Here is a 24,848-nt window from a genome sequence, read left to right as displayed (position 1 = left end):
CATCCATAATCAAAGACAGATCTGATTAAAGCAATATTCATTTGTTTGAGCAACCTCTTACTCACAACCCCCCCCCCCAATCATGCTCAGCTAAGCACCTGAGCACATTAAGTACTTTTTTTTTTACATTTCTCTAGAATTTTATTCACATGCACTTTCCATGTTAGCCTTGTGTCTATCCACGTACTTAGAAATTCTACCACTGACTCTTGTTTAAGAGATTTACCATATAACTTGAGATCAATTGTGGGTGTAATGTTCCTTTTAGGAACGAACAGATAACTTGAGTCTTTGCAACAGAAAATTTAAACCCTACTGATGTCTCCATTCCTCTAATTCATTAATAGCTGCCTGCATTTTCCTAACTATATAATTGATGTTCCTGCTTCTCTTCCACTTGCACCATCATCAGCATATCGTGTTTTGGAAATGTCTGAGCCAATATTTAAGAAAATATCATTAATAATAATATTAAAAACAAATGGATTTCCCTGAGGAGTCCCATTCCCTTTCTCGTGCTCCTTAAAAAGTGTTGTTCCTAACTTTCATCTTTCTGTCACATGAAAAATCTTGAATCCATTTGAATATCTACCATCTATAGAAGGGGATAGAAGGGTGGGTTGCAGATGACACAAAGGTTGGTGGTGTTGTAGATAGTGTAGAGGATTGTCGGAGATTGCAGAGAGACATTGATAGGATGCAGAAGTGGGCTGAAAGGAGGCAGATGGAGTTCAACCCGGAGAAGTGTGAGATGGTACACTTTGGAAGGACAAACTCCAAGGCAGAGTACAAAGTAAACAGCAGGATACTTGGTAGTTTGAAGGAGCAGAGGGATCTGGATGTACATGTCCCTAGATCCCTAAAAGTTGCCTCACAGGTAGATAGGGTAGTTAAGAAAGTTTATGAAAGCTAACACCCCATAAGTCGAGGGATAGAGTTTAAGAGTTGTGAGGTAATGATGCAGCTCTATAAAACTCTGGTTAGGCCACACTTGGAGTACTGTGTCCAGTTCTGGTCACCTCACTATAGAAAGGATGTGGAAGCATTGGAAAGGGTACAGAGGAGATTTACCAGGATGCTGCCTGGTTTAGAGAGTATGGATTATGATCAGAGATTAAGGGAGATTAAGAGATTAAGGGCTTTACTCTTTGGAGGGAAGGAGGATGAGAGGAGACATGATAGAGGTATACAAGTTATTAAAAGGAATAGATAGAGTGGACAGCCAGCGCCTCTTCCCCAGGGCACCACTGCTCAGTTGAAGAGGATATGGCTTTAAGGTAAGGGGAGGGAAGTTCAAGGGGGATATTAGAGGAAGGTTTTTCACTCAGAGAGCAATTGGTGCGTGGAATGCACTGCCTGAGTCAGTGGTGGAGGCAGATACACTAGTGAAGTTTAAGAGACTACTAGACAGGTATATGGAGGAATTTAAGGTAGGGGGTTATATGGGTTGCAGGGTTTGAGGGTCGGCACAACATTGTGGGCCGAAGGGCCTGTAATGTGCTGTACTATTCTATGTTCTATCTCCATGACTTTTCCAATATAAGCAGCAGCCCTTGTGTCCATTACATATCAAAAACTTTCTCTGCATCAAAGAAAACTGCCACCACTGATTCTTTATTAACTTGGGCTTTATGAATATCAGGTTCCAAATTTAACGCAGAGCCCATGGTCATTTTCCCTTTATGAAATCCAGATTGGTATGCAGCTAATTTTCCACTGCTTTTCACAAAATAAAAGTTTTGCTATAACCACTCATTCCATTATCTTGTATACATGTGAAGTTAGTGAAATGGGTCTATAACTGGAAGGATTTCATTGATCATTATGGGGTTTCAACACGGGGTTAACAACCACCTGTTTCCAGGAAGGGTGAAGTTGTCCTCCAACCACAGAATTTCAAGATATCAAATGATATGGTGAGAAGGCAGGTGTATGGGGGTGAGTGGGATCTGGGATCAGCCATGATGGAATGGTGGAGCAGACTCGATGGGCTGAATGGCCTAATTCTGCTCCTATGTCTTATGGTCTTAAAACCAACAAAGCTTTCAAATCTGCTAACTGTGTAAACAAATATCATCTTTCCCAGGCGATGTCTGACCAGCACTATTAATAGTCCTTTTAAGTTCAGACAAAGTAAATTTTACATCCAAGCAGGAACTGTTACATTTTTCTCAGAAATCTGAGGATTGCTTGCCAAAACATTCTCTATAAGACCTTTACTTAAATTGACCAGACAATGTACACTGACACATGGTTTTTGATAATAATTATGCTTTTTCAGAGTCAACCTTCTCCCTACCTTACAAAACCGGTAGTGCGTCAAGTTTTCTAATTTCCCCCTTTTTTTATATTGTATCCTAACTTACCCTACCTGGATCTCTTTCCCATTGCTATCACAGCGCATTCTCCAGTGCATTATCCAAGTGCATTCTCCTTGTCCTTTTCACTACTTTTCTAACTATACCTTGAGCTTGTATGAAAGATGAACAGGAGTAACACTGCCCAGCTTTTATAAAAACTTTATTCCCCTCCTTCACAACTCACTTACATTCATCCATCCATCAGGGAATGGCTCCTCTTTTATCATCTCCCAACAATCTGGGAATTGACTCCTAAGCTATTCAGTTGTCACTGAGCTATTAAGGTATTATTACTCAACTCAATATCCTCCAAATGATCAGGAAATCTGCTTTCACATAAGTCATCAAATGCAGCCCAATTGGCCTTCTGGGGATATGAGAAACTTCCTTCTAATACACAGCTATTGCCATTGTACATTGTATGATTATTCCCCATTGTTGTATCACTATTCACTTCCCAGTTACACACACTTGCTAGATCCTCAGATACCAGTGTGGGGTCTATAGCAGAAACAGTGTTGTTAACTAGATTTATCCTTGTACTCCTACCATTGTTTAAGCACAGCAAGCAATTTTCTTCCAGAAAGTCTTCCACTACCATCCCATCATATTTGTGTCATTACAATGCCACACAGTACTATAAGCATAAAATTGCCATACCACATGACCATTTCAACCCATGCTTTCCAATATATCAGGTGTTGACCTTTTTCAAGGGTTATACCAAATTATTGTCTGTACTTAACTGTTCTTCACAACCATCCACGAAAACAGAGGAGTGCCCCCAAAGAATGAGTTAAAAGTTAGAACCCCAAAGCCCCCCACCCCCGGTTCCCGTCCCTCCCTCCCTCCCTCCCGTAAGCAGCAGCAAAGCAACAATCCACCCCCCCCCCCCCCGCCAGCAAAAAACAAGCATCGGCACCCACCACCGAGCACTTGTGTGTAGAAAAGCAACAGCAATGACACAGGCTTAGTTATCCCAAAGACTACTCGTTCACCCGTTCGACATGCCACAAGCTCTCAGTCTCCCTAATAAGGGAGAACGAAGTGTCCCCGTTTCACAGCGAGAGGGGAGACATAACAAACAACTCACTGGTTTATGATGTTAAAAGTCGATTACGTCACTTTTCTCGACCTCTATGCCCCAAAATCTCAGGTTTCTGGTCACACAGCTGTAGATATTCCGACTCCCCTGACGACACATAGACCTCCTGCTGTGACACCGACCTTAGATCTGCCCGTCTCCAGAGCTCTGAAATCCTAGGCCTTCAAAGTCGAGCTGAACTCTTCGGCTGAGCCCTTGGAGTGCCAAACAATGGCCAGTTGTGAAAACCTGAGAACGGGTCCCATTCCCGCAAAGAACCGAAGTCAGCGTGTAACTGCAGGTCATGGTCTTCAAAAGAACCCTGAAAGGGGAAAATTAGAGATATTAAAGGTAGAAATAGAGCTGTTTCCCGAAGATGCAAGCAAAGGAGTCGCCATTTAGCACCATCATCACTTCGCTTCGCCGCTCTAGTAAACATTAACTTGAAGGCGGCCTGATACTAACAATGATATTGGCGTGTCCTGCCTGCTCTTGAAGCCAACTCATCAACATTTTTCTCAAACCTGCAACTCTTAATGGAGCTTGGAGTAACTTCTAATATTTAGCCCAAAGCAAATTACTGCAGATGCTGGAAATCCCCACACACAAAAAAAAAAACAGCAGGCCAGGCACCATCTATGAAAAGAGGAGAATTAACATTTTAGGTTGGTAACCTTTCATTAGAACCAGAAAATGTTAAGTTGCAAGAAAAGTTAAAAAGATGTGGAGGACAGGAGAGACTGAATGATATGGGGTGGGGGGGTTTACAGTGCAAGATAGGACAGTAAAGTGGAAAAATATAGAAACAATTGACTGGTCTGAAGGAGGTAGAAATGGGAGCTGAATAGTTGTCAAAAGGGACATATTGTAGACACTGGGCAGTTCATTCTCTGACAACTCGTGCTTCGTCCAAAGGTGAGATGTTATTCCTTGAGCTTGCATTGATCTTCATTGGAACAGTGTATTTGGCCAGAAACAGAGAAGTCAGAGTAAGAGCCAGTTTTAGCATTTATTGTGTAACGTAGAGATCATGTAGACTACACCTCCCCTCCAATAATGAAAGCAACTTGCATAGAAATAATACCTTTAATATGTACAAAATGCTGTCTAGTATCCGAGGTGTAACCTGGCAAGTGAAAGGTGTTTGAAGCTATGGTTGAATGATCAGAAATGGATATTAAGCAAGTTACAATAGTGGTAAAGAGGAGTCTGTTCTGGGGAGGAAATTGGTATGGCTGTCCATGGTGTGGTTGGTATGTAGCTCTCACAATTTGCTTTAATGATCTTCTCAAAGCCAGTGTTATGCTTCATCTTTGAAAAGACTAGTTAGCAAACTGTCTTGATTTTGCCTTGGACTTTTAAATCAACACCATATTTTTATTATGTTAACATTATAGAAAGCATGGGGAAGTAGAGTCACTGGGGGGAAAAATCTAATGTTCTTACCCCCAGAATTGCCTTTGGCCATCAATTAATTGTTCCCAAGATTTTTCCGCATTTCTTCAGTTGACTTCTGATCCTTTTCCTTTGATCATCTCTGTGTGCTTAGTCTGAGGTGAGCTACTAATCCCCAGCTCACACTGCCTGACCATAGAATAATGTCCTTTCCATTCCATCTCTCAACTTTGTTTTGATGGGAATCATTGGTGTTTGGAAATACTTATAAATTTCTCCCTTGCCCTCTTACCTCCTCTGTCTGTGCATCACCAGCCTTTGACCTGCCCCAGTCCTATATACAGTGAATGCTGTGGATCTGGGACTAATCACATAGAATATAGGTTTCTACCATAACTTACTACTTTCTGCATGAGGTAATTCTGGGGCTCATCTGGCTGATGTGTTATTTTTTTTCTACTAAATCCTATTTGTCTTTCCAAAACAACTCCCCATATTTAAAGCAACGCACAAATTGAAGGTTACCTCAGATTTTTTTTTAAAGTGGCTAAAATAACATTGATTGGGGGTTCAAATTAAAAGTTTTATGACCATTAAAAGTTAACACATGATTCAAAAAGAGAATACCGGAAACACTTTGCAGGTCAGGCAGCATTGCAGAGAAAGAAACAAGGTTAACTTTTCAGTCAGATTTAATTTATGCCAATCACCTATCCTCATGGCTCTTGTACCCTTGGTAACACCACCAATCCTGATTCTTTCAAATCTATTGGCAGGATGGATGACCAATGTCAGCATCCTCCCCAGGATAACATCCCCAGCATTGAGGCTGATGTTCACGGTCAACAGTTCCAGTGGGTGGGCCACATGTTCCTTATACTGTAACAAGCTCTGTCACAGAAGGAGCTATCAGGGAGGATAGAGGGGGGAAAAAAAACTTTCATCAATTATCTCAAAGTCTACACAAAAATTGTAATATCCTTCCTGGTTTTGAGAATCCCCCGATTGCTCAAAATGGACAAGGAGCCTCTAAGAAGGCACTGAGATTTTCAAGTCACTTCAAGAATCATAGAATTGAGAGATGTGGGCCAGCCGTCAACCATCTGTTTGGGATCAAACCAGCATTAATATTCTCCAAACCTTTCCATCAAATTGCCACAGATTCTACAACTCGTGTACACACCGGAACACTTTACATCAGCCTATTAACTTACCAACCCGCATGTAGTGAAGGAATCCCATTTAGTCACATAAAGAACATGCACACTCTATGCAGACAGGATCTGAGGTCAGGTTCTCTGTCACTGTGAGGCTGTGGCTCTTGTATTGCTGGTGTAAGAATCCTGATAGTTACCATGATGTGTGACACCTGTTGCGAACATCACACTTAGATTGAGACGTGTACTAAATCAGCATCTCTCCCTTTTTCCTGCATGTGAAGAAACAATTTTTCCTGGTTGCCTTTCAAGTGTGCTTGTGGTTGTCTTGCAGTTGCTTTGGGACAAAGGAAGGAGAGTCTTACAGAGCAGCCTGGCATCAATGGAATGGATAAGCTGTTCCAAAACCTCGGCAACTTAATGCTGTCAGAAGGGGACCTGATACTACAGGTAAATGAAGTTCCAGGGTATTTCTTCACTTCTTCATATGGTTTTTTTGTTTCAAGGGATGGGTAGATGGAGAGAAAGCAATCTCAGGTTTAATTTCTGCTTTACAAGCTTGTACACAGTATCTGGCATTCCAAGGCAGGGCTGGGGTGCTATTCTGTCAGAAGCACTGTCCTTCGGGCCATAAAATGTAGGAGCAATATTGGGCCATTTGGCCTATTGAGCCTACTCTGCCATTTCTTCATTCTTGATTTATTATCCCTCTCAAGTGTGTTCTGTTGCCTTCTCCCCATAACCTTTGACACATTGAATAATCAAGAATCTATCAACCTTTCCTTTAAATGCACCCAATGATTTGGCCTCCACAGCTGTCTGTGGCAATGAATTCTACAGATTCACCATCCTCCAGCTAAAGAAATTCCTCCTCAGTTGATGCAATAAAGCAACACTCACTCAGTGAAAATCATGTAGCACACTTTTAAACAGGAATCACCATTGTAATGAAGGCTGTGGACCAAGTGTTGGTAAATGGGTTAATATAGAAGGGTACTTGATAGTCAGAATGGACATGGTGAGGAGGCAGAACAACTCTGTGCCTGTTTCTGTGTTATATGATTCTAAGAGTAGTGTTGATCTTCCAGATATTTTGGCCAATATTAATCCCAGCCTTACTAAATGGCATGCCTACCTTCATAGGCTGAGGCTGAGATGGCATGTTGTAACCATACAAAACATTGGTAGGATTGAACATGGAGTATTGTGTACATTTCTGGTTGCTACACTATAGGAAGGATGTGGTGGCAATAAAGAGAGTGCAGAAGAGATTCACCAGGATGTTGCATGTAATGGAGGACTTCAGTTACAAGGAGAGATTGGATACACTGGGTTTATTCTTATTAGAACATAGTAGGCTGAGGGGTGACCTTATAGAGATTTATAAAATAATGAGGGCGCAGCCTGGGTTGATGCTTTGTGTTTTTCCCAGTGCCAGGAGTCTAAAACTAGACAGCAGAGGTTTAAAGTGAGAGGGAAGAAATTTAAAGGGGACCTGAAGAGCAAGTTTTTCCACACAGAGGGTAGTGGTTATATGGAACAAGCTGCCACTAGAGGTGCTAGATGCAGATAAGTTACAAGGTTTGAAATGGTATTTAAACAGGTACTTGGATAGAGGTGTACAAGTCTAATGCAACCGAAAGGGAGAAGTGCAAATATCATAACAGTCAACATAGATGAGTTGGGCCAAAGGCCTTGTGTCTGTGTTATACAGCTCTTTGACTCCCTGACAAGTGTTATGAAAGGAAATATCGATTGGCCATTTATCACATTTATATGTTTTGGAATTTTTCCTGGATATAGCAACCTTTTGTGAGTTAAAACAGAAAATGTGGATATACTCAAGTTGGTCAGGCAGCATCTGTGAAGAGTGAAACAGAGTGTAAGCGTCAGGTGGAAAGACTCTTCAGCATAATAGCAAAAGTAGAATGAAGAACACAAGAAGACTGCCGATGCTGGAATCTGGATCAAGATTCAATAGCCAGAGGAATTCAATAGGGCAGGCAGCATCTATGGAGAGAAGTGGACAGTCAATGTTTCAAGTTGAGACCCTTCATGCAAGTGAGATTTAAGTTTCAACAAAGAATGGGAGAAGAGCTGAATAGGACAAATGGAAGATCTCTAATAGAGTGAGGTTAGTTGATTTCAATGTTTACTGGGCTGTTTGCTTGATCTGTTAATGAGGGAGGTTAGGTGATCTATTAGCAGAACTGGCCATTTTGATACAAGCAGAGAAAGCATATTGTCTGATATTCTTGAATTCAGAATTGAGACCTGAAGGTTATAGTGTGCCCAGATGGTTGTGGAGTGCTGTTCCTCAAGCTTACATTGGGCATTATTTGGAGAATCCTCCTCTTAGTAGAATTGTTGGTCTCAAGTGTTCAATATCTTTTTTGCTTCCAGGCTCTGAATGGATTTGTCCTGGTAGTGACAGCAGAAGGTGACATCTTCTATGCATCTCCCACTGTGCAGGAGTACCTGGGCTTCCACCAGGTCAGTAACTGAACTCGTAACATCAGAGAGGGAAAGGAGCAGGAACAATGATATGGTGATGGACAACATCAATACTGGGTGTGGGGGATACAGTTCTCACCTTAGATGATGAATCAAATCAAAATTAAATCATTTAATTGTTATTCAAGCTGCACATGAATATAGCCAAATGAGACAGCATTTCTCCAGGGCCGAGGTGTAAAAACATATATGTGCATTCAAAATAGTGAGAAAGAAAAATAAGGAATGTAGTCACTCAAGAAAACACATTTTTAGTCCGAGACCTTAAGCGACAAATCCTGCAAATTTGTGTTCCCAGTGGTCTAGCCTGTAATTCCACCAGTCCAACACTGGAGGGCAGCATCGATGGGAGAGGCTACCCCACAACCGAGTGCGGATGCCACACTACATTGCCTCTGGCATCTCCTCAACTGGACTGTAGCAGCAGGCAAGCCTGCAGCTTGAGGCCTCAACCTCACAACAGAGGCAACACTGCTGTCTCCCCACCAACAAAGGAAACAGCCCTGCAGCAATCGGTGTTCAATAGGGTCTTGCGATTGCAAAATAAAGTTCGAGTGGAAGGAATTGCCCACAGAACAAATTGAAAATTGGTTAATTGGGGGTGTGATGGAGAAGGTTACATTTTGCTCTGTGTCATTGTTTATCAGCTGACAATGATGTAAGTAATTAACCCTGCAGTCATTGTTGACTGCAAGAGGTTGGTTTTGGTGCATCTTTCATTTTGTTACTCTTGTGGGCCTGAGAGCAGGAACCAATATTTATCCTTCATTCATTGTCTTTGTAACCCCTACCACACTGTGGGCTTTTATTATGTTGTGTTTCTTTCTTTTTCAATCTTTTTATTAGTTTTTTAAAAAAAACATAACATAATATTATATTAAATAGGTTATGAATACAATAGATTTGAAATTAAATTGGTAACAAGATAACAATATCTTATTAAACTATCAGTGAAAAAGGATCATACAATATCAATCTAATCTATATTGATTATACATGAAAAGATTAAAAATAATCATCAAAAGAAAAAAAATGTAAAATATAAGAAAAAATGTATATTTAAGGAAATAATAAAAAAAATAAACTTAAACTAACATGGGCAATAATAATAGTTTATAAGTATATGATAGTGTCAAAAACTCCGGAATTCCATACCAGAACAAGAATAATAAGAGTAAAGGTCTGGAAGAAGTCAAATTAATTCATATGAAAGTGTCGAATGAACGGTCCCCAAGTTTCTTCAAATTTAATTGATGAATCAAAAATAGTACTTCTAATTTTTTCTAAACTTAAACAAGAAATAGTTTGAGAGAACCACTGAAATGTGGTAGGAGGATTTACTTCTTTCCAATTTTGTAATATAGATCTCCTGGCCATTAATGTTACAAAGGCAATCATTCGTCTAATTGAAGGGGAGAATCGACTATCATCTTCATTTGGTATACCAAAAATTGTAGTGATAAAATGAGGTTGTAAATCAATATTCCAAATTGAGGAAATGGTAGAAAATATGTCCTTCCAATAATTATGTAAAGTAGGACATGACCAAAACATGTGGGTCAATGAAGCCACATCTAAATGACATCTGTCACATTGAGGATTAACATGAGAATAAAACCGAGCAAGCTTATCTTTAGACATATGAGCTCTATGTACAACCTTAAATTGTATTAAAGCATGTTTAGCACATATAGAAGAAGAATTAACCATTTGTAAAATTTTTTCCCATTTTTCCGTTGAAATATTGTATTGAAGTTCTTTTTCCCATTTCTGTTTAATTCTACCTGATATCTCTGGTTGTATCTTCATAATCATATTATAAATAAGAGCCACTAATCTCTTCTGACAGGGATTTAAAGTAAAAATCATATCTGAAAAATCTATCAAAGTTGAATTAGGAAAGGATGGTAAAACTTTATACAAAAAGTTTCTAATTTGTAAATATCTAAAAAAAATTAGATTTAGGTAATTTAAATTTGTTAGAAAGTTGATCAAAAGACATCAAACTACCTTCAGAAAAAAGATCGCGAAAACATATTATACCTTTCCTTTTCCATATACTAAAAGCTTGATCTGTTAAAGAGGGTTTAAAGAAAAAATTAAGTAAGATAGGGCTATCAAGAACGAAGTTTTTTAGAGTAAAAAAATTTACAAAATTGAAACCAAATTCGTAATGTATGTTTGACAATAGGGTTAGATATCTATTTATTAAGTTTAACTAAATCAACAGGGAGAGAAGAGCCAAGAACAGAAAATAAAGAATATCCTTGTGTACCATTACATTCTAAATTTACCCACTGTGGGCACAATGGTAAATCTAAATCTAATTTCCAGTATAATAAATTCCGAATATTATTCGCCCAATAGTAAAATCTAAAATTGGGTAAAGCTAAACCACCATCTTTTTTAGATTTCTGTAACTGTCTTTTAGTTAATCTGGGGTTTTTATTTTGCCACACAAATGAGGAAATTTTTGAATCAATGCTATCAAAAAAAGACTTAGGAATAAAAATTGGTAAGGCTTGAAATAAATATAAAAATTTCGGTAAAATCATCATTTTAACAGCATTGATCCGACCAACCAATGATAAGGATAAAGGAGACCATCTAGTAGTAAGTTGTTGAATTTGATGAAGCACAGGTAAAAAATTCAATCTGAATAAATCTTTATATTTCTTGGTAATTTTTATACCTAAATAACTAAAATTATCAGTAACAATTTTAAATGGTATCCTGTCATTCAGTAAAGTTTGTGCATTTAAAGGGAAGAGTTCACTCTTATCCAAATTTAATTTGTAACCAGAAAAACTACCAAATTGAACCAACAAGGATAGAATAGCGGGAATAGAATTATCAGGATCAGAAATATATAACAACAAGTCATCAGCATAGAGCGATAACTTGTATAATTTCTCATTACGGGTAATACCAAAAATATTAGGGGATTCACGAATAGCAATGGCTAAAGGTTCTAATGCAATATTAAATAATAAAGGACTTAAGGGACAACCTTGTCTCGTACCACGAGATAATTGAAAAAAAGAGGATCTATAATTATTCGTAAGAACAGAAGCAACAGGTTTATAATATATTAATTTAATCCATGATGTAAAATTAGAATTAAAATTAAAATTCTTCAAGGCATTAAATAAGTATGTCCATTCAACTCTATCAAAAGCTTTTTCAGCATCTAATGAAATAACACATTCTGGGGTTGTGGGTGAGGAAGTGTAAATTATATTAATCAATTTTCTAACATTAAAAAAGGAGTATCGGTTCCTAATGAAACCAGTTTGATCTCCTGAAATAATCTGTGATAGTACCTTTTCTAACCTAATAGCTAAAATTTTTGTAAGAATCTTAGAGTCTACATTTAGTAACGATATAGGGCGATAAAATGCACATAAAGTAGGGTCTTTATCTTTTTTAAGAATTAAAGAGATAGTAGCTTCATAAAAGGACTGGGGTAGTCTCTTCTTAATAAATGCATCATTAAAGATTTCACATAGCCAAGGGGAAAGCAAAGAAGAAAAAGTTTTAAAAAATTCTATAATATAACCATCAGGGCCAGGAGCTTTCCCTGAATTCATCGATGAAATAGCCTCTCCTACCTCAGCCATAGAAATAGGAGCATCAAATAAACTTCGATCTTCATCTGTCAATTTGGAAATATTCAAATTGTTAAAAAAATTATCCACCATAGACAGATCACCATCAAATTCTGATTGATATAAAGATTTATAAAAATCTTGGAAAGTATTATTAATTTCTTTATGATCAGTAGTCAGATTACCGTCTTGTTTACGAATTTTAGTAATTTGTCGCTTAGTCAAAATAGCTTTTAATTGATTCGCTAACAATTTACCAGTTCGATCACTATGGATATAAAATTGAGCCCTGGTCTTAATTGATTCTCAATTGAAGAAGATAACAATAAGCTATGTTCCATTTGCAGTTCAACTCTCTTCTTATAAAGTTCCTTGGTAGGAGTAACGGAATAAATCTTATCAATTTCTTTAATTTTATCCACCAATAAAGCTATATCTAAATATCTTTGTTTTCTTTTACCAGCAGAATATGAGATAATTTGTCCACGAATAAAAGCCTTAAAAGAGTCCCAAAGTATTCCTCTGTCAATCTCTTCGGTATAGTTTGTTGAAAAAAAATAAGTCAATTTGCTGTTTTATGAAGGTAATAAATTCTGGATCTTGAAACAAAGTAGTGTTGAGTCTCCAAGATCTAGTATTAATGAAAGAGTCCGAAATCTTGACAGATACCTTCAAAGGTGCATGATCCGAAATAGCAATAGAATCATATTTACAATCAATAACATCTGCTAATAAACGATGATCAATAAGAAAATAATCAATTCTAGAATAACTATGATATACATGTGAAAAAACAATAATTCTTTATCTTTAGGGTTCAAAAACCGCCATATTTCAGTAATTCCCGAATCAACCATAAAAGAGTTAATAAGTAAAGCTGATCTATTCGGAAGAGTTCGAATAGGTTTAGATCTATCCATCAAAGGATTCAAACAACAATTGAAATCTCCACTCATTATCAACATATATTCATTTAGATTAGGACGGGTAGTAAATAAACGTTTAAAAAAAAATCAGGGCAGTCAAAATTTGGAGCGTAAATATTAACTAAAGCCACTTTTCGGTTAAAAAGTGAACCAGTAATCAACAAAAATCTGCCCTGTGGATCAGATATAATTTCATGATGTATAAACGAGATTGAGGGGTCTATAAAAATAGACATACCCCTAATTTTAGCAGTACAATTCGAATGAAATTGTTGACCCTTCCAGAAGCTAAAAAAGTGTTGATTATCCTCCCTCCTAATATGGGTCTCCTGTACAAAGATAATATTAGCATTTAGTCTATGGAATACTTTAAATATTTTTTTACGTTTAATCAGATGATTTAAACCATTAGTATTCCAAGAAATAAAATTAATAGACTTATCCATCATGCTCATAGTAATTGTATATGTCATGAAAGGTTAAAAAAACACATAACCCATAATTCAGGAAGAAGGAAAAATGGTACAGGAGCAACCGGAGAACATGACACCTCACCAATATTAATAATTTGAAGTCGGCCCATGAACTAAAAGCAAAAAAATAAAAAGCAAAAGCGTGAAAAAAGATCCCTACCCCCTCCCCCCACCCCTCGAAAGAAAGCCAAGCGGCAGGCGCATAAACTAACACTAATATTACCCCCATTTCAAGATGGCAGCTCCATAAAAAGATTTAAAAAAACTATATAACACCCAGATTTAGGTTGCAAAGGGTTGCAAAGAGAGAATGTATATCAATCAGAATGAAAAAAAATAATATAATAAAACAAACGATCATTAATAAAAAAAAGTATAAACATTAAAATTTGGAAGTGTAATATACCTTTAAAAAAAATTCCATGTTCAAATACAAGAAAAATGACGTTTCAAAAGCAAAGACTTATGGGAAGAAGAAACAACATTTTGAAAAAGCCATATTACAAAATATAGATGTAAGTTCAGCAACCTATTAAAAAATTTAATAAAAAAAGTTATCAAAATAGGATTAAAAAAAGATTTAATAGACACTACAATATATAATAAAAAAAGACCAAAAAATCCAAAACATTCGTCCCATTTCCAAGTGCAGGCAAACAAATAAATGCTTACAGAAAGCAAAGTCTTATGGGAAGAAGAAACGACATCTTGAAAAAAAAGTAAATCATTATTACAAAATATAAACGAGTATATCCGAAACAGAAAAAAGAATAATAAAAAAAAGAGATATTATAAAAATTAAAAGAGCATCTATAAACAATGATGACAGTAAAAAAAAAAGAAACCTGACCCGTAGATCAGGATAAGAAGTTATAACCCAGCTTCATAGGTTAAAACTTAAAATGAAATGGCATCTTCTCTCCAAAAAATCTTCAGCATAACACATAGTTCAACTTGCACTAGAAGATCGATATTCTTCAACGAATTTCTTCGCTTCTTCCGGAGTGTTAAAAAATTGCTGACGGTTGTCGTTCAACGTAATTCTAAGATTCGCTGGAAATCTTAAAGCTTGTTTAAGTCCAATCGAATGAATCTCTGCCATCACTGGTTTAAAAGCGATTCTCGCTCTCATTACTTCGAATGAATAATCTTCAACAATTCAAAATGTGTTGCTATTGTGAGAAATCATACCTTTTTTATGAGCTAATCGAATTAAAAGCTCTTTCTCCCGAGGATAATGAAGGCGAACAATCACAGCTCGTGGTTTGCCACTCGTAGCCGAAAACCTCGCAACTCTGTGAGCACGGTCGATAACAGGTTTAGTATGCAAACCTTCACCACCGAAAATTTCCCACAATAATTTAGAGAAAAATTCAGTTAAATCACCGGACTCAACTTTTTCGGGGAACCCGATAATTCACAAATTCTGTCTGCGAGATCGGTTTTCGAGATCAGTAATTTTAGACTTGTACTGATCTAATGTTTTAACAGTCGAATGTACCTTCTCCAGCGCTTCAATTGTATGTACTTTTTCACAAATTAATTTTTCAAGAGTCGTAATCTTATCTTCATGCTGCTGAATATCTGATGCCTGCGATTGAAGCTTAGTATCAAGCGATCTAACAACTCCTTCAAGTTCAGATATTTTCGTGGTAAGCTTATTTTCCAAACTTGCCAGTTTACTTTCCAATTTACTTTCTAGCCTGCTTTCCAAAGTTGCAAGTTTAGCGTCCAGAAGATGAGAAATAGCGTCGATGGATAAAGGATCCTTAGACAATTTCTTGCTTGTAGCCATTTTAAGTTTGACAAGATTAAATCAAATATTGTTTTAGGAAAAAAAAAGTTAATCAAAAGTATCAACTCATATGATTAGGTTCGAAAAGATTTGATTAAAGGGTGATTATAGTTGAAAAAATGAAGAGCGCCTAAAAGGCAGATGCTTACGTCGCCATCTTGAAACTCCACCCCCTATTATGTTGTGTTTCTACAATGATGTCTCAAGGAAACCTAAGAAGTAAAAAAAGGATACTATTAGCCCTTTGAACCTGCTCTACCATTCAATAAGGTCATGGCATATCTTTTACAGTCACATCACTTCCTGTACTAACCTGAAAGGTATTCTGCTCTTTGTAACAATTTAATTCTTTCCCATCCTCACATGACCAAAGGGAGGCAAAACACAAAGAATACCCTAAGGCCTTTAAAGTATCATACTATGGAAAAGAAATTCTGATCATTTTGCCTTTTCCCTGTTTAGACTGCTGTCATGCACCAGCCTGTCTTTGAACTGATCCATCCTGAAGATCGGGATGAGTTTTGGCGGCAGCTGCACTGGGCACTAAACCCATCACTGCCTTCCGCTGCGGATCAATCAGAACCAGGTAAGGAAATGCATCCCACAGGAAGCTCTTTATTTATTAGTCTTGACACCTGCAGAGGTTAGGGGACAGTTTACTTAAAATCCCTACATCCCCTTGTTTCTCAACAGATTAATAAAGAGCAATGAGAACTGAGTGGTGTTGGGTAGAATTGTTAGGGAGTGGGAACTGAACTGAAGAGACTGTGGAAGAGGAGGTTGGCTCACAAATAGAGAAAGCTTGGAGACAGTGTGAGAGGGAAAATAGGCAGGTGATAGAGAAGGGATGCGCTCAGACCGAAGGTTTGAGATGTGTCTATTTTAACGTAAAGAGTATCGCTAACTAAGTGGATGAGCTTAGAGCGTGAATCAGTACTGGAAGATATGATGTGGTGGCCAGAGACTTGGATGGCTCAGGGGCAGGAATTGTTACTTCAAGTGCTGGGTTTTAGATGTGTCAGAAAAGACAGGGAGGGAGGCAAAAGAGGTGGAGGCGTGGCACTGCTGATCAGAGATAGCGTCATGGCTGCAGAAAGGGTGGATGCCATGGAGGGATTGTCAATGGAGTCTCTATGGGTGGAGGTTAGAAACCACCCAATAGTAACAGGGATATCAAGGAGCAGATAGGGAAACAGAGGTGTAATAATAAGAGTTGTCGTGATGGGAGATTTTAATTTCCAAAATATCAATTAGCATCTCCCTAGAGCAAGGGGTTTAGATGGGGTGGAGTTTGTTAGGTGTGTCCAGGAAGGTTTCTTGATACAATATGTGGATAAGCCTACAAGAGGAGAGGTTGTACTTAATTTGGTATTGTGAAACGAACCTGGTCAGGTGTCAGATCACTCAGTGGGAGAGCATTTTGGAGATAGTGATCATAATGCTGTCTCCTTTACAACAGCATTGGAGAGAGATAGGAACAGACAAGTTAGAAAAGTGTTTAATTGGAGTAAGGGGAATTATGAGGTAATCAGGCAGGAAATTGGAGGCTTAAATTGGAAACAGATGTTCTCAGGGAAAAGTACGGAAGAAATGTAGCAAATGTTCATGGGATATTTGTGTGGAGTTCTGCGTAGGTACGTTCCAATGAGACAGGGAAGTTATGGTAGGGTGCAGGACCGTGGTGTACAAAGGCTGTAATAAATCTAGTCCAGAAGAAAAGAAAAGCTTACAAAAGGTTCAGAGAGCTAGGTAATGTTAGAGATCTAGAAGATTATAAGGCTAATAGGAAGAAGCTTAAGGAAATTAGGAGAGCCAGGAGGGGCCATGAGAAGGCCTTGGCAGGTAGGATTAAGGAAAACCCCAAGGCATTCTACAAGTATGTGAAGAGCAAGAAGATAAGACGTGAAAGAATAGGACTTATCAAGTGTGACAGTGGGAAAGTGTGTATGGAACCGGAGGAAATAGCAGAGGTAATTAATGAATACTTCAGTATTCACTATGGAAAAGGATCTTGGTGATGATTTTCAGCAGACTGAATGAAGATGTGCTGGAGCTTTTGGAAAGCATCAAGTTGGATAAGTCGCTGGGACCAGATGAGATGTACCCCAGGCTACTGTGGGAGGCGAGGGAAGAGATTGCTGAGCCTCTGGCGATGATCTTTGCATCATCACTGGGGTTGGGAGAGGTTCCGGAGGATTGGAGGGTTGTGGGTGTTGTTCCTTTATTCAAGAAAGGGAGTAGAGATAGACCAGGAAATTATAGACTGGTGAGTCTTACTTTGGTGGTTGGTAAGCTGATGGAGAAGATCCTGAATGAAGAATCCTTTATGAAGATTTGGTGAGGTATAATATGATTAGGAGTAGTCAGCATGGCTTTGTCAAGGGCAGGTCATGCCTTACGAGCCTGATTGAATTTTTTGAGGATGTGACTAAACACATTGATGAAGGAAGAGCAGTAGATGTAGTGTATATGGATTTCAGCAAGGCATTTGATAAGGAACCCCATGCAAGGCTTATTGAGAAAGTAAGGAGGCAAGGGGACATTGCTTTGTGGATCCAGAACTAGCTTGCCTACAGAAGGCAAAGAGTGGTTGTAGACGGGTCATATTCTGCATGGAGGCCGGTGACCAGTGGTGCAACTCAGGGATCTGTTCTGGGACCCTTATTCTTCGTGATTTTTATAAATGACCTGGATGAGGAAGTGGAGGGATGGGTTAGTAAATTTGCTGATGACACAAAGGTTGGGGGTGTTGTGGATAATGTGGAGGGCTGTCAGAGGTTACAACGGGACATTGATAGGATGCAAAACTGGGCTGAGAAGTGGCAGATGGAGATCAACCCAGATAAGTGTGAAGTGGTTCATTTTGGTAGGTCAAATATGATGGCAGAATATAGTATTAATGACAATAGACAATAGGTGCAGGAGTAGACCATTTGGCCCTTCTAGCCAGCACCACCATTCACTGTGATCATGGCTGATCATACACAATCAGTACCCCATTCCTGCCCTCTCCCCATATCCCTTGACCCTGCTATCTATAAGAGCTATATCTAACTCTCTCTTGAATGCATCCAGAGATGGCCTCCACTGCCTTCTGGGGCAGAGCATTCCACATATCCACCACTCTCTGGGTGAAAAAGTTTTTCCGCATCTCAGTTCTAAATGGCCTACCCCTTATTCTTAAACTGTGGCCTCTAGATCTGGACTCGCCCATCAGCGGGAACATGCTTCCTGCCTCCAGCATGTCCAATCCCTTACTAATCTTCTATGTCTCAATCAGATCCCCTCACATCCTTCTAAATTCCAGTATATACAAGCCCAGTCGCTCCTATCTTTCAACATATGACAGTCCCGCCATTCTGGGAATTAACCTTGTGAACCTACGCTGTACTCCCTCAATAGCAAGAATGTCCTTCCTCAAATTTGGAGACCAAAACTGCACACAGTACTCAGGTGGGATCTCACCAGGGCCCTGTACAGCTGCAGAAGGACCTCTTTACTCCTATACTCAATTCCTCTTGTTATAAAGGCCAGCATGCAATTAGCTTTCTTCACTGCCTGCTGTACCTTCATGCTTGCTTTCATTGACTGATGTACAAGAACACCTAGATCTCATTGTACTTCCCCTTTTCCTAACTTGACTCCATTTAGATAGTAATCTGCCTTCCTGTTCTTGCCACCAAAGTGGATAACCTCACATTTATCCACATTAAACTGCATTTGCCATACATTTGCCCACTCACCTAACCTGTCCAAGTCACCCTGCATTCTCATAACATCCTCCTGACATTTCACACTACCACCCAGCTTTGTGTCATCAGCAAATTTGCTAATGTTACTTTTAATCCCTTCATCTAAATCATTAATGTATATTGTAAACAGCTGCGGTCCCAGCACCGAACCTTGCGGTACCTCACTGCTCACAGCCTGCCATTCCGAAAGGGACCCGTTAATCACTACTCTTTGTTTCCTGTCAGCCAGCCAATTTTCAATCCGTGTCAGTACTCTGCCCCCAATACCATGTGCCCTAATTTTGCCCACTAATCTCCTATGTGGGACTTTATCAAAAGCTTTCTGGAAGTCCAGGTACACTACATCCACTGGCTCTCCCTTGTCCATTTTCATAGTTACATCCTCAAAAAACTCCAGAAGATTAGTCAAGCATGATTTTCCCTTCATAAATCCATGCTGACTCGGACTGATTCTTCTACTGCTATCCAAATGTGTCGTAATTTCATCTTTTATAATTGACTCCAGCATCTTTCCCACCACTGACGTCAGGCTAACCGGTCTATAATTCCCTGTTTTCTCTTTCCCTCCTTTCTTGAAAAGTGGGACAATATTAGCCACCTTCCAGTCAGCAGGAACTGTTCCTGAATCTATTGAACATTGGAAAATGATTACCAATGCGTCCACGATTTCTAGAGCCACCTCTTTAAGTACCCTGGGATGCAGACCATCAGGTCCCAGGGACTTATCAGCCTTCAGATTCAACAGTCTATCCAACACCGTTTCTTGCCTAATATAAATTTCCTTCAGTTCATCCTTTACCCTAGTTCCTTTGACCACTATTACATCTGGGAGATTGTTTGTGTCTTCCCTAGTGAAGACAGATTCAAAGTACCTGTTCAACTCATCTGCCATTTCCTTGTTCCCCATAATAAATTCACCCGTTTCTGTCTTCAATTGTCCAATATTGGTCTTAACTATTTTTTTGCTATTCACATACCTAAAGAAGCTTTTACTATCCTCCTTTATATTCTTGGCTAGTTTACCTTCGTACCTCATTTTTTCTTGGCGTATTGCCTTTTTTGTTATCTTCTGTTGCTCTTTAAAAGCTTCCGAGTCTTAAAGGTAAGACTCTTGGCAGTTTGGAGGATCAGAGGCATCTTAGGGTCTGAGTCCATAGGACGCTCAAAGCAGCTGTGCGGGTTGACTCTGTGGTTAAGAAGGCGTACGGTGTATTGGCCTTCATCAATTGTAGAACTGAATTTAAAAGAGCTGAGAGGAAATGTTGCAGCTATATAGGGCCCTGGTCAGACCCCACTTGGAGTACTGTGTTCAGTTCTGGTCGCCTCACTACAGGAAGGATGTGGAAGCCATAGAAAGGGAGCAGAGGAGATTTACAAGGATATTGCCTGGATTGTGGAGCATGCCTTATGAGAATAGCTTGAGTGAACTCAGCCTTTTCTCCTTGGAGCGATGGAGGATGAGAGGTGACCTGATAGAGGTGTACAAGATGATGAGAGGCATTGATCATGTGGATAGTCAGAGGCTTTTCCCCAGGGCTGAAATGGTTGTCACAAGGACACAGGTTTAAGGTGCTGGGGAGTAGGTACAGAGGAGATGTCAGGGGTAGGTTTTTACTCAGAGAGTAGTGAGTGTGTGGAAAGGGCTGCCGGCAACAGTGGTGGAGCTGGATACGTTAGGGTCTTTTAAGAGACTTTTAGATAGATACATGGAGCTTAGAAATTAGTAGGCTTACCTATAGCCCTCTATTTTACTAAGGTAGGGACATGTTCGGCACAACTTTGTGGGCCGAAGGGCCTGTATTGTGCTGTAGGTTTTCTATGTGTCTGTGTAGTACTTGGCTCTCGCAAACACATCCACATCTGGAAGATCTGCAGCAGAACTTTGGTATTGAGGTCTGATCCACTCCAGGGTTGGCGAATCTTTTTGAGACCGCGTGCCCAAATGGACGATAATCTTCTAAAAATTCTCTCATGTGCCATGGTAATTTTGAGCAGAGATTATCATTGATTAGCATATTAGTAACAATAATTAGGAACTTTTTTTTAAGAAAAAGGATGAGCCCTGTTGCTTATATGTGTGTTCATTGTTTTATAAAAGTATAACAGACAGATTGAAATAAATGAAGCATTTTAGAAAAGATGGTCAAAATTTATTCATGTTAATCCTTTAAGAAGACAATTGAAAATATAATTTTTTATAATTTCTAAATAATAATATTGCTATTGAAACTGCTATCAGAGTACTGATGTGTACACCAGATCTGTGTGGATTTCAAAGTGTATCATCCAATGCCACATGTTCTTGCAATCATCCAGTTAGTGTCGTCAAACTGAGCTGTTTCCTGTGAAAAGGTCTCACTGCTGTTGGGTTGTAAAAAAATAAATCATTCACAGCTTTATTTGGCAGTAAAGATAAACTTTATGTATCTTTTAATTATGGGTGGGATTAAAAGAATTTAGGGGTGGCACTAGATGCTGCATGCCAGCAAAATGTTTGTGTGTGACACCTTGAACGTTCATGCCGCAGATTTGCAACCCCTGCCATGTCCATTCCAATAAAATGTTCTTTCACTTCAGTGACATTGAGCAACTCCTACCCTGTCTCCTGGAACACTGTGTGAAGTTTAGGTGCTTTACCTAAAGCAAAAGGACATAGTCACATTGGAGGCAATGTAAAAGAAGATTTGTCAAGCTAATTCCTGGATCGAGGGTGTTGTCCTATCAAGAGATGCTAGACAGTTTCTTGCAGTTTGGAAGAATGAGGAATGGCCTTATTGGTTAGGATGTCATCATGTTGTAGAAGAGTCGTGAACAAGGGACATGGTTACAAAATATTGGACCAGTCAATTAATGCTGAAGTGCTTAGAAATTTCTTCTCTCAGAGGGCAGTGAATCTCTGGAATTCTCTACCCCTGAGGTGGTAGAAGTGGATCATTAGATATAGCTAAGGTAGAGATAGATAAATATTTCAGAGTGGTCCTCTTAGGGCCATGGGAAACGAGCATAGGAGAAGAGTTGAAGCCAGCAAAGATCAGCTGTAATCCCATTGAAAGTTGGGCAAGCTTCAGGGTAGCCAGCTCTTGCTCCTATTTTCTTGTGTTCATGTGTTTCAGTTGAACTGTTGAAATGCATGAGTTTCTCAATGCCTTTGATGCTGCCAGATAACTGTTGCAACTTGTATACTTGTATTTGGTTCCCTTCCCATCTTCAACTCTGTGCAAATCTACGCTCATCCAAAACCAGGAAAGCAATTCACCTCTGGTCTTGTTCATCTCTTGCCTCACCAGCCTATTGCCTGCTGACTCATGTTGGCATTTTTTTTTCTTGTTCTCTTTTTGCACTACTTATTAAATATATACTGTGTGTATAATAACAACATATTTCATGACACATGCCTGTGATAGAACCATAGAACATTACAGCACAGAAACAGGCCTTTTGGCCCTTCTTGGCTGTGCTGAACCATTTTTCTGTCCAGTCCCACTGACCTGCACCTGGACCGTATCCCTCCATACACCTCTCATCCATGTACCTGTCCAAGTTTTTCTTAAATGTTAAAAGTGAGCCCACATTTACCACTTCAACTGGCAGCTCAATCCACACTCCCACCGCACTCTGTGTGAAGATGCCCCCCCCCCAATGTTCCCTTTAAACTGTTCCCCCTTCACTCTTAACCCATGACCTCTGGTTTATTTCTCACCTAGCCTCAGTGGAAAAAGCCTGCTTGCATTCACTCTATTTATACCCATCACAATTTTATATACCTCTATCAAATCTCCTCTCATTCTTCTACGCTCCAGGGTATAAAGTCCTAACCTATTCATCCTTTCTCTGTAACTCAGTTTCTCAAGTCCTGGCACATCCTTGTAAACCTTCTCTGCACCAAAACTGCACACAATTCTCCAAATTCGGCCTCACCAATGCCTTATACAACCTCACCATTACATTCCAACCCTTATACTCAGTACTTTGATTTATAAAGGCCAATGTGCCAAAAGCTCTCTTTATGATCCTATCGACCTGTGATGGCACTTTTAGGGACTTATGTATCTGTATTCTCAGATCCCTCTGTTCTACTGCACTCCTCAGTGTCCTACCATTTACTTTATATGTTCTACCTTGGTTTGTCTTTCCAAAGTGCAATACCTCACACTTGTCTGTATTAAACTCCATCTGCCATTTGTCAGCCCATTTTTCCAGCTGGTCCAAATCCCTCTGTAAGCTTTGAAAACCTTCCTTACTATCCGTTACACCTCCAATCTTTGTATCATCAGCAAATTTGCCGATCCAATTTACCACATTATCATCCAGATCATTGATATAGATGACAAATAACAATGGACCCAGCATTGATCCCTGTGGCACACCACTAGTCACAGGCCTCCACTCAGAGAAGCAATCCTCCACTACCACTCTCTGATATCTCCCATTGAGCCAATGTCTAATCCAATTTGCTACCTCACCATGTATACCTAGCGACTGAATCTTCCTAACTAACCTCCCATGCGGGACTTGTCAAAGGCCTTACTGAAGTCCATGTAGACAACATCCACTGCCTTCCCTTCATCCACTTTCCTGGTAACCTCCTCGAAAAACTCTAATAGATTTGTTAAATATGACCTACCACACACAAAGCCATGTTGACTCTCCCTAATAAGTCCCTGTCTATCCAAATACTTGTAGGTCCTATCTCTTGGTACTCCTTCCAATAATTTGCCTACTACTGACGTCAAACTTACTGGCCTATAATTTCCTGGATTATTTTTAGGGCCTTTTTTAAACAATGGAACAACATGAGCTATCCTCTGGCACCTCACCCGTAGATACCGACATTTTAAATATATCTGCCAGGGCCCCTGCAATTTCAACACTAGTCTCCTTCAAGGTCTGAGGGAATACCCTGTCAGGTCCTGGGGATTTATCTGCTCTGATTTGCCTCAAGATAGCAAGCACCTCCTCCTCTTCAATCTGTATAGGTTCCATGACCTCTCGACTTGTTTGCTTTATTTCCATTGACTTCATGCCGGTTTCCTTAGTAAATATAGACTCAAAAAACCCATTTAAGATTTCCCCCATTTCTTTTGGTTCCTTACATAGCCGACCTCTCTGATCTTCAAGAGGACCAATTTTATCCCTTACTATCCTTTTGCTCTTAATATACCTGTAGGAGCTCTTTGGATTATCCTTCACCTTGACTGCCAAAGCAACCTCGTGTCTTTTTTTAGCCCTCCTGATTTCTTTCTTAAGTACTTTTTTTGCACTTTTAATACTCCTCAAGCACCTTATTTGCTCCATTTCCTATACATGTCATACATCTCTCTCTTCTTTTTTATCAGAGTTCCAATATCCCTTGAGAACCAAGGTTCCTTATTCTTATTCACTTTGCCTTTATTCCTGACAGGAACATACAAACTCTGCACTCTCAAAATTTCTCCTTTGAAGGCCTTCCACTTACCAATGACATCCTTGCCAGAGAACAACCTGTCCCAATCCACGCTTTTTAGATCCTTTCTCATTTCTTCAAATTTGGCCTTTTTCCAGTTTAAAACCTCAACCCAAGGACCAGATCTGTCATTATCCATGATCAAGTTGAAACTAATGGTGTTATTTTCACTGGAACCAAAATGTTCCCCTACACACACTTCCATCACCTGTCCTAACTCGTTTCCTAATAGGAGATCTAATATTGCATCCTCTCTAGTCGGTACCTCTATATATTGATTTAGAAAACTTTCCTGAAGACATCTTACAAACTCTAACCCATCTAGACCTTTAATAGTATGG

At 39.2% G+C, this 24,848-nt stretch overlaps 1 protein-coding gene across 3 annotated transcripts in view; it reads left to right on the top strand.

Annotated features, from left to right (window-relative positions):
• LOC132384678 (aryl hydrocarbon receptor-like) overlaps nt 1–24,848 on the top strand; it is a 190,684-nt gene that overhangs the window by 77,391 nt on the left and 88,445 nt on the right. For all 3 annotated transcript variants that reach the window (XR_009508982.1, XR_009508981.1, XM_059956040.1), the window contains exons 3-5: nt 6,331–6,446; nt 8,400–8,489; nt 15,775–15,898. Coding sequence is in view for 1 of the 3 variants with exons in the window: in XM_059956040.1 (XP_059812023.1) it covers nt 6,331–6,446; nt 8,400–8,489; nt 15,775–15,898 (330 nt within the window). In the remaining 2 variants the exon portion in view is untranslated. The remainder of the gene's footprint in view (nt 1–6,330; nt 6,447–8,399; nt 8,490–15,774; nt 15,899–24,848) is intronic.

This window comes from Hypanus sabinus, chromosome X1 (assembly GCF_030144855.1).
Source record: "Hypanus sabinus isolate sHypSab1 chromosome X1, sHypSab1.hap1, whole genome shotgun sequence".
Taxonomy (NCBI): Eukaryota; Metazoa; Chordata; class Chondrichthyes; order Myliobatiformes; family Dasyatidae; genus Hypanus; species Hypanus sabinus.
Note: the sequence above shows the minus strand (reverse complement) of the source record. Positions and strands in the feature narration are given on the sequence as shown.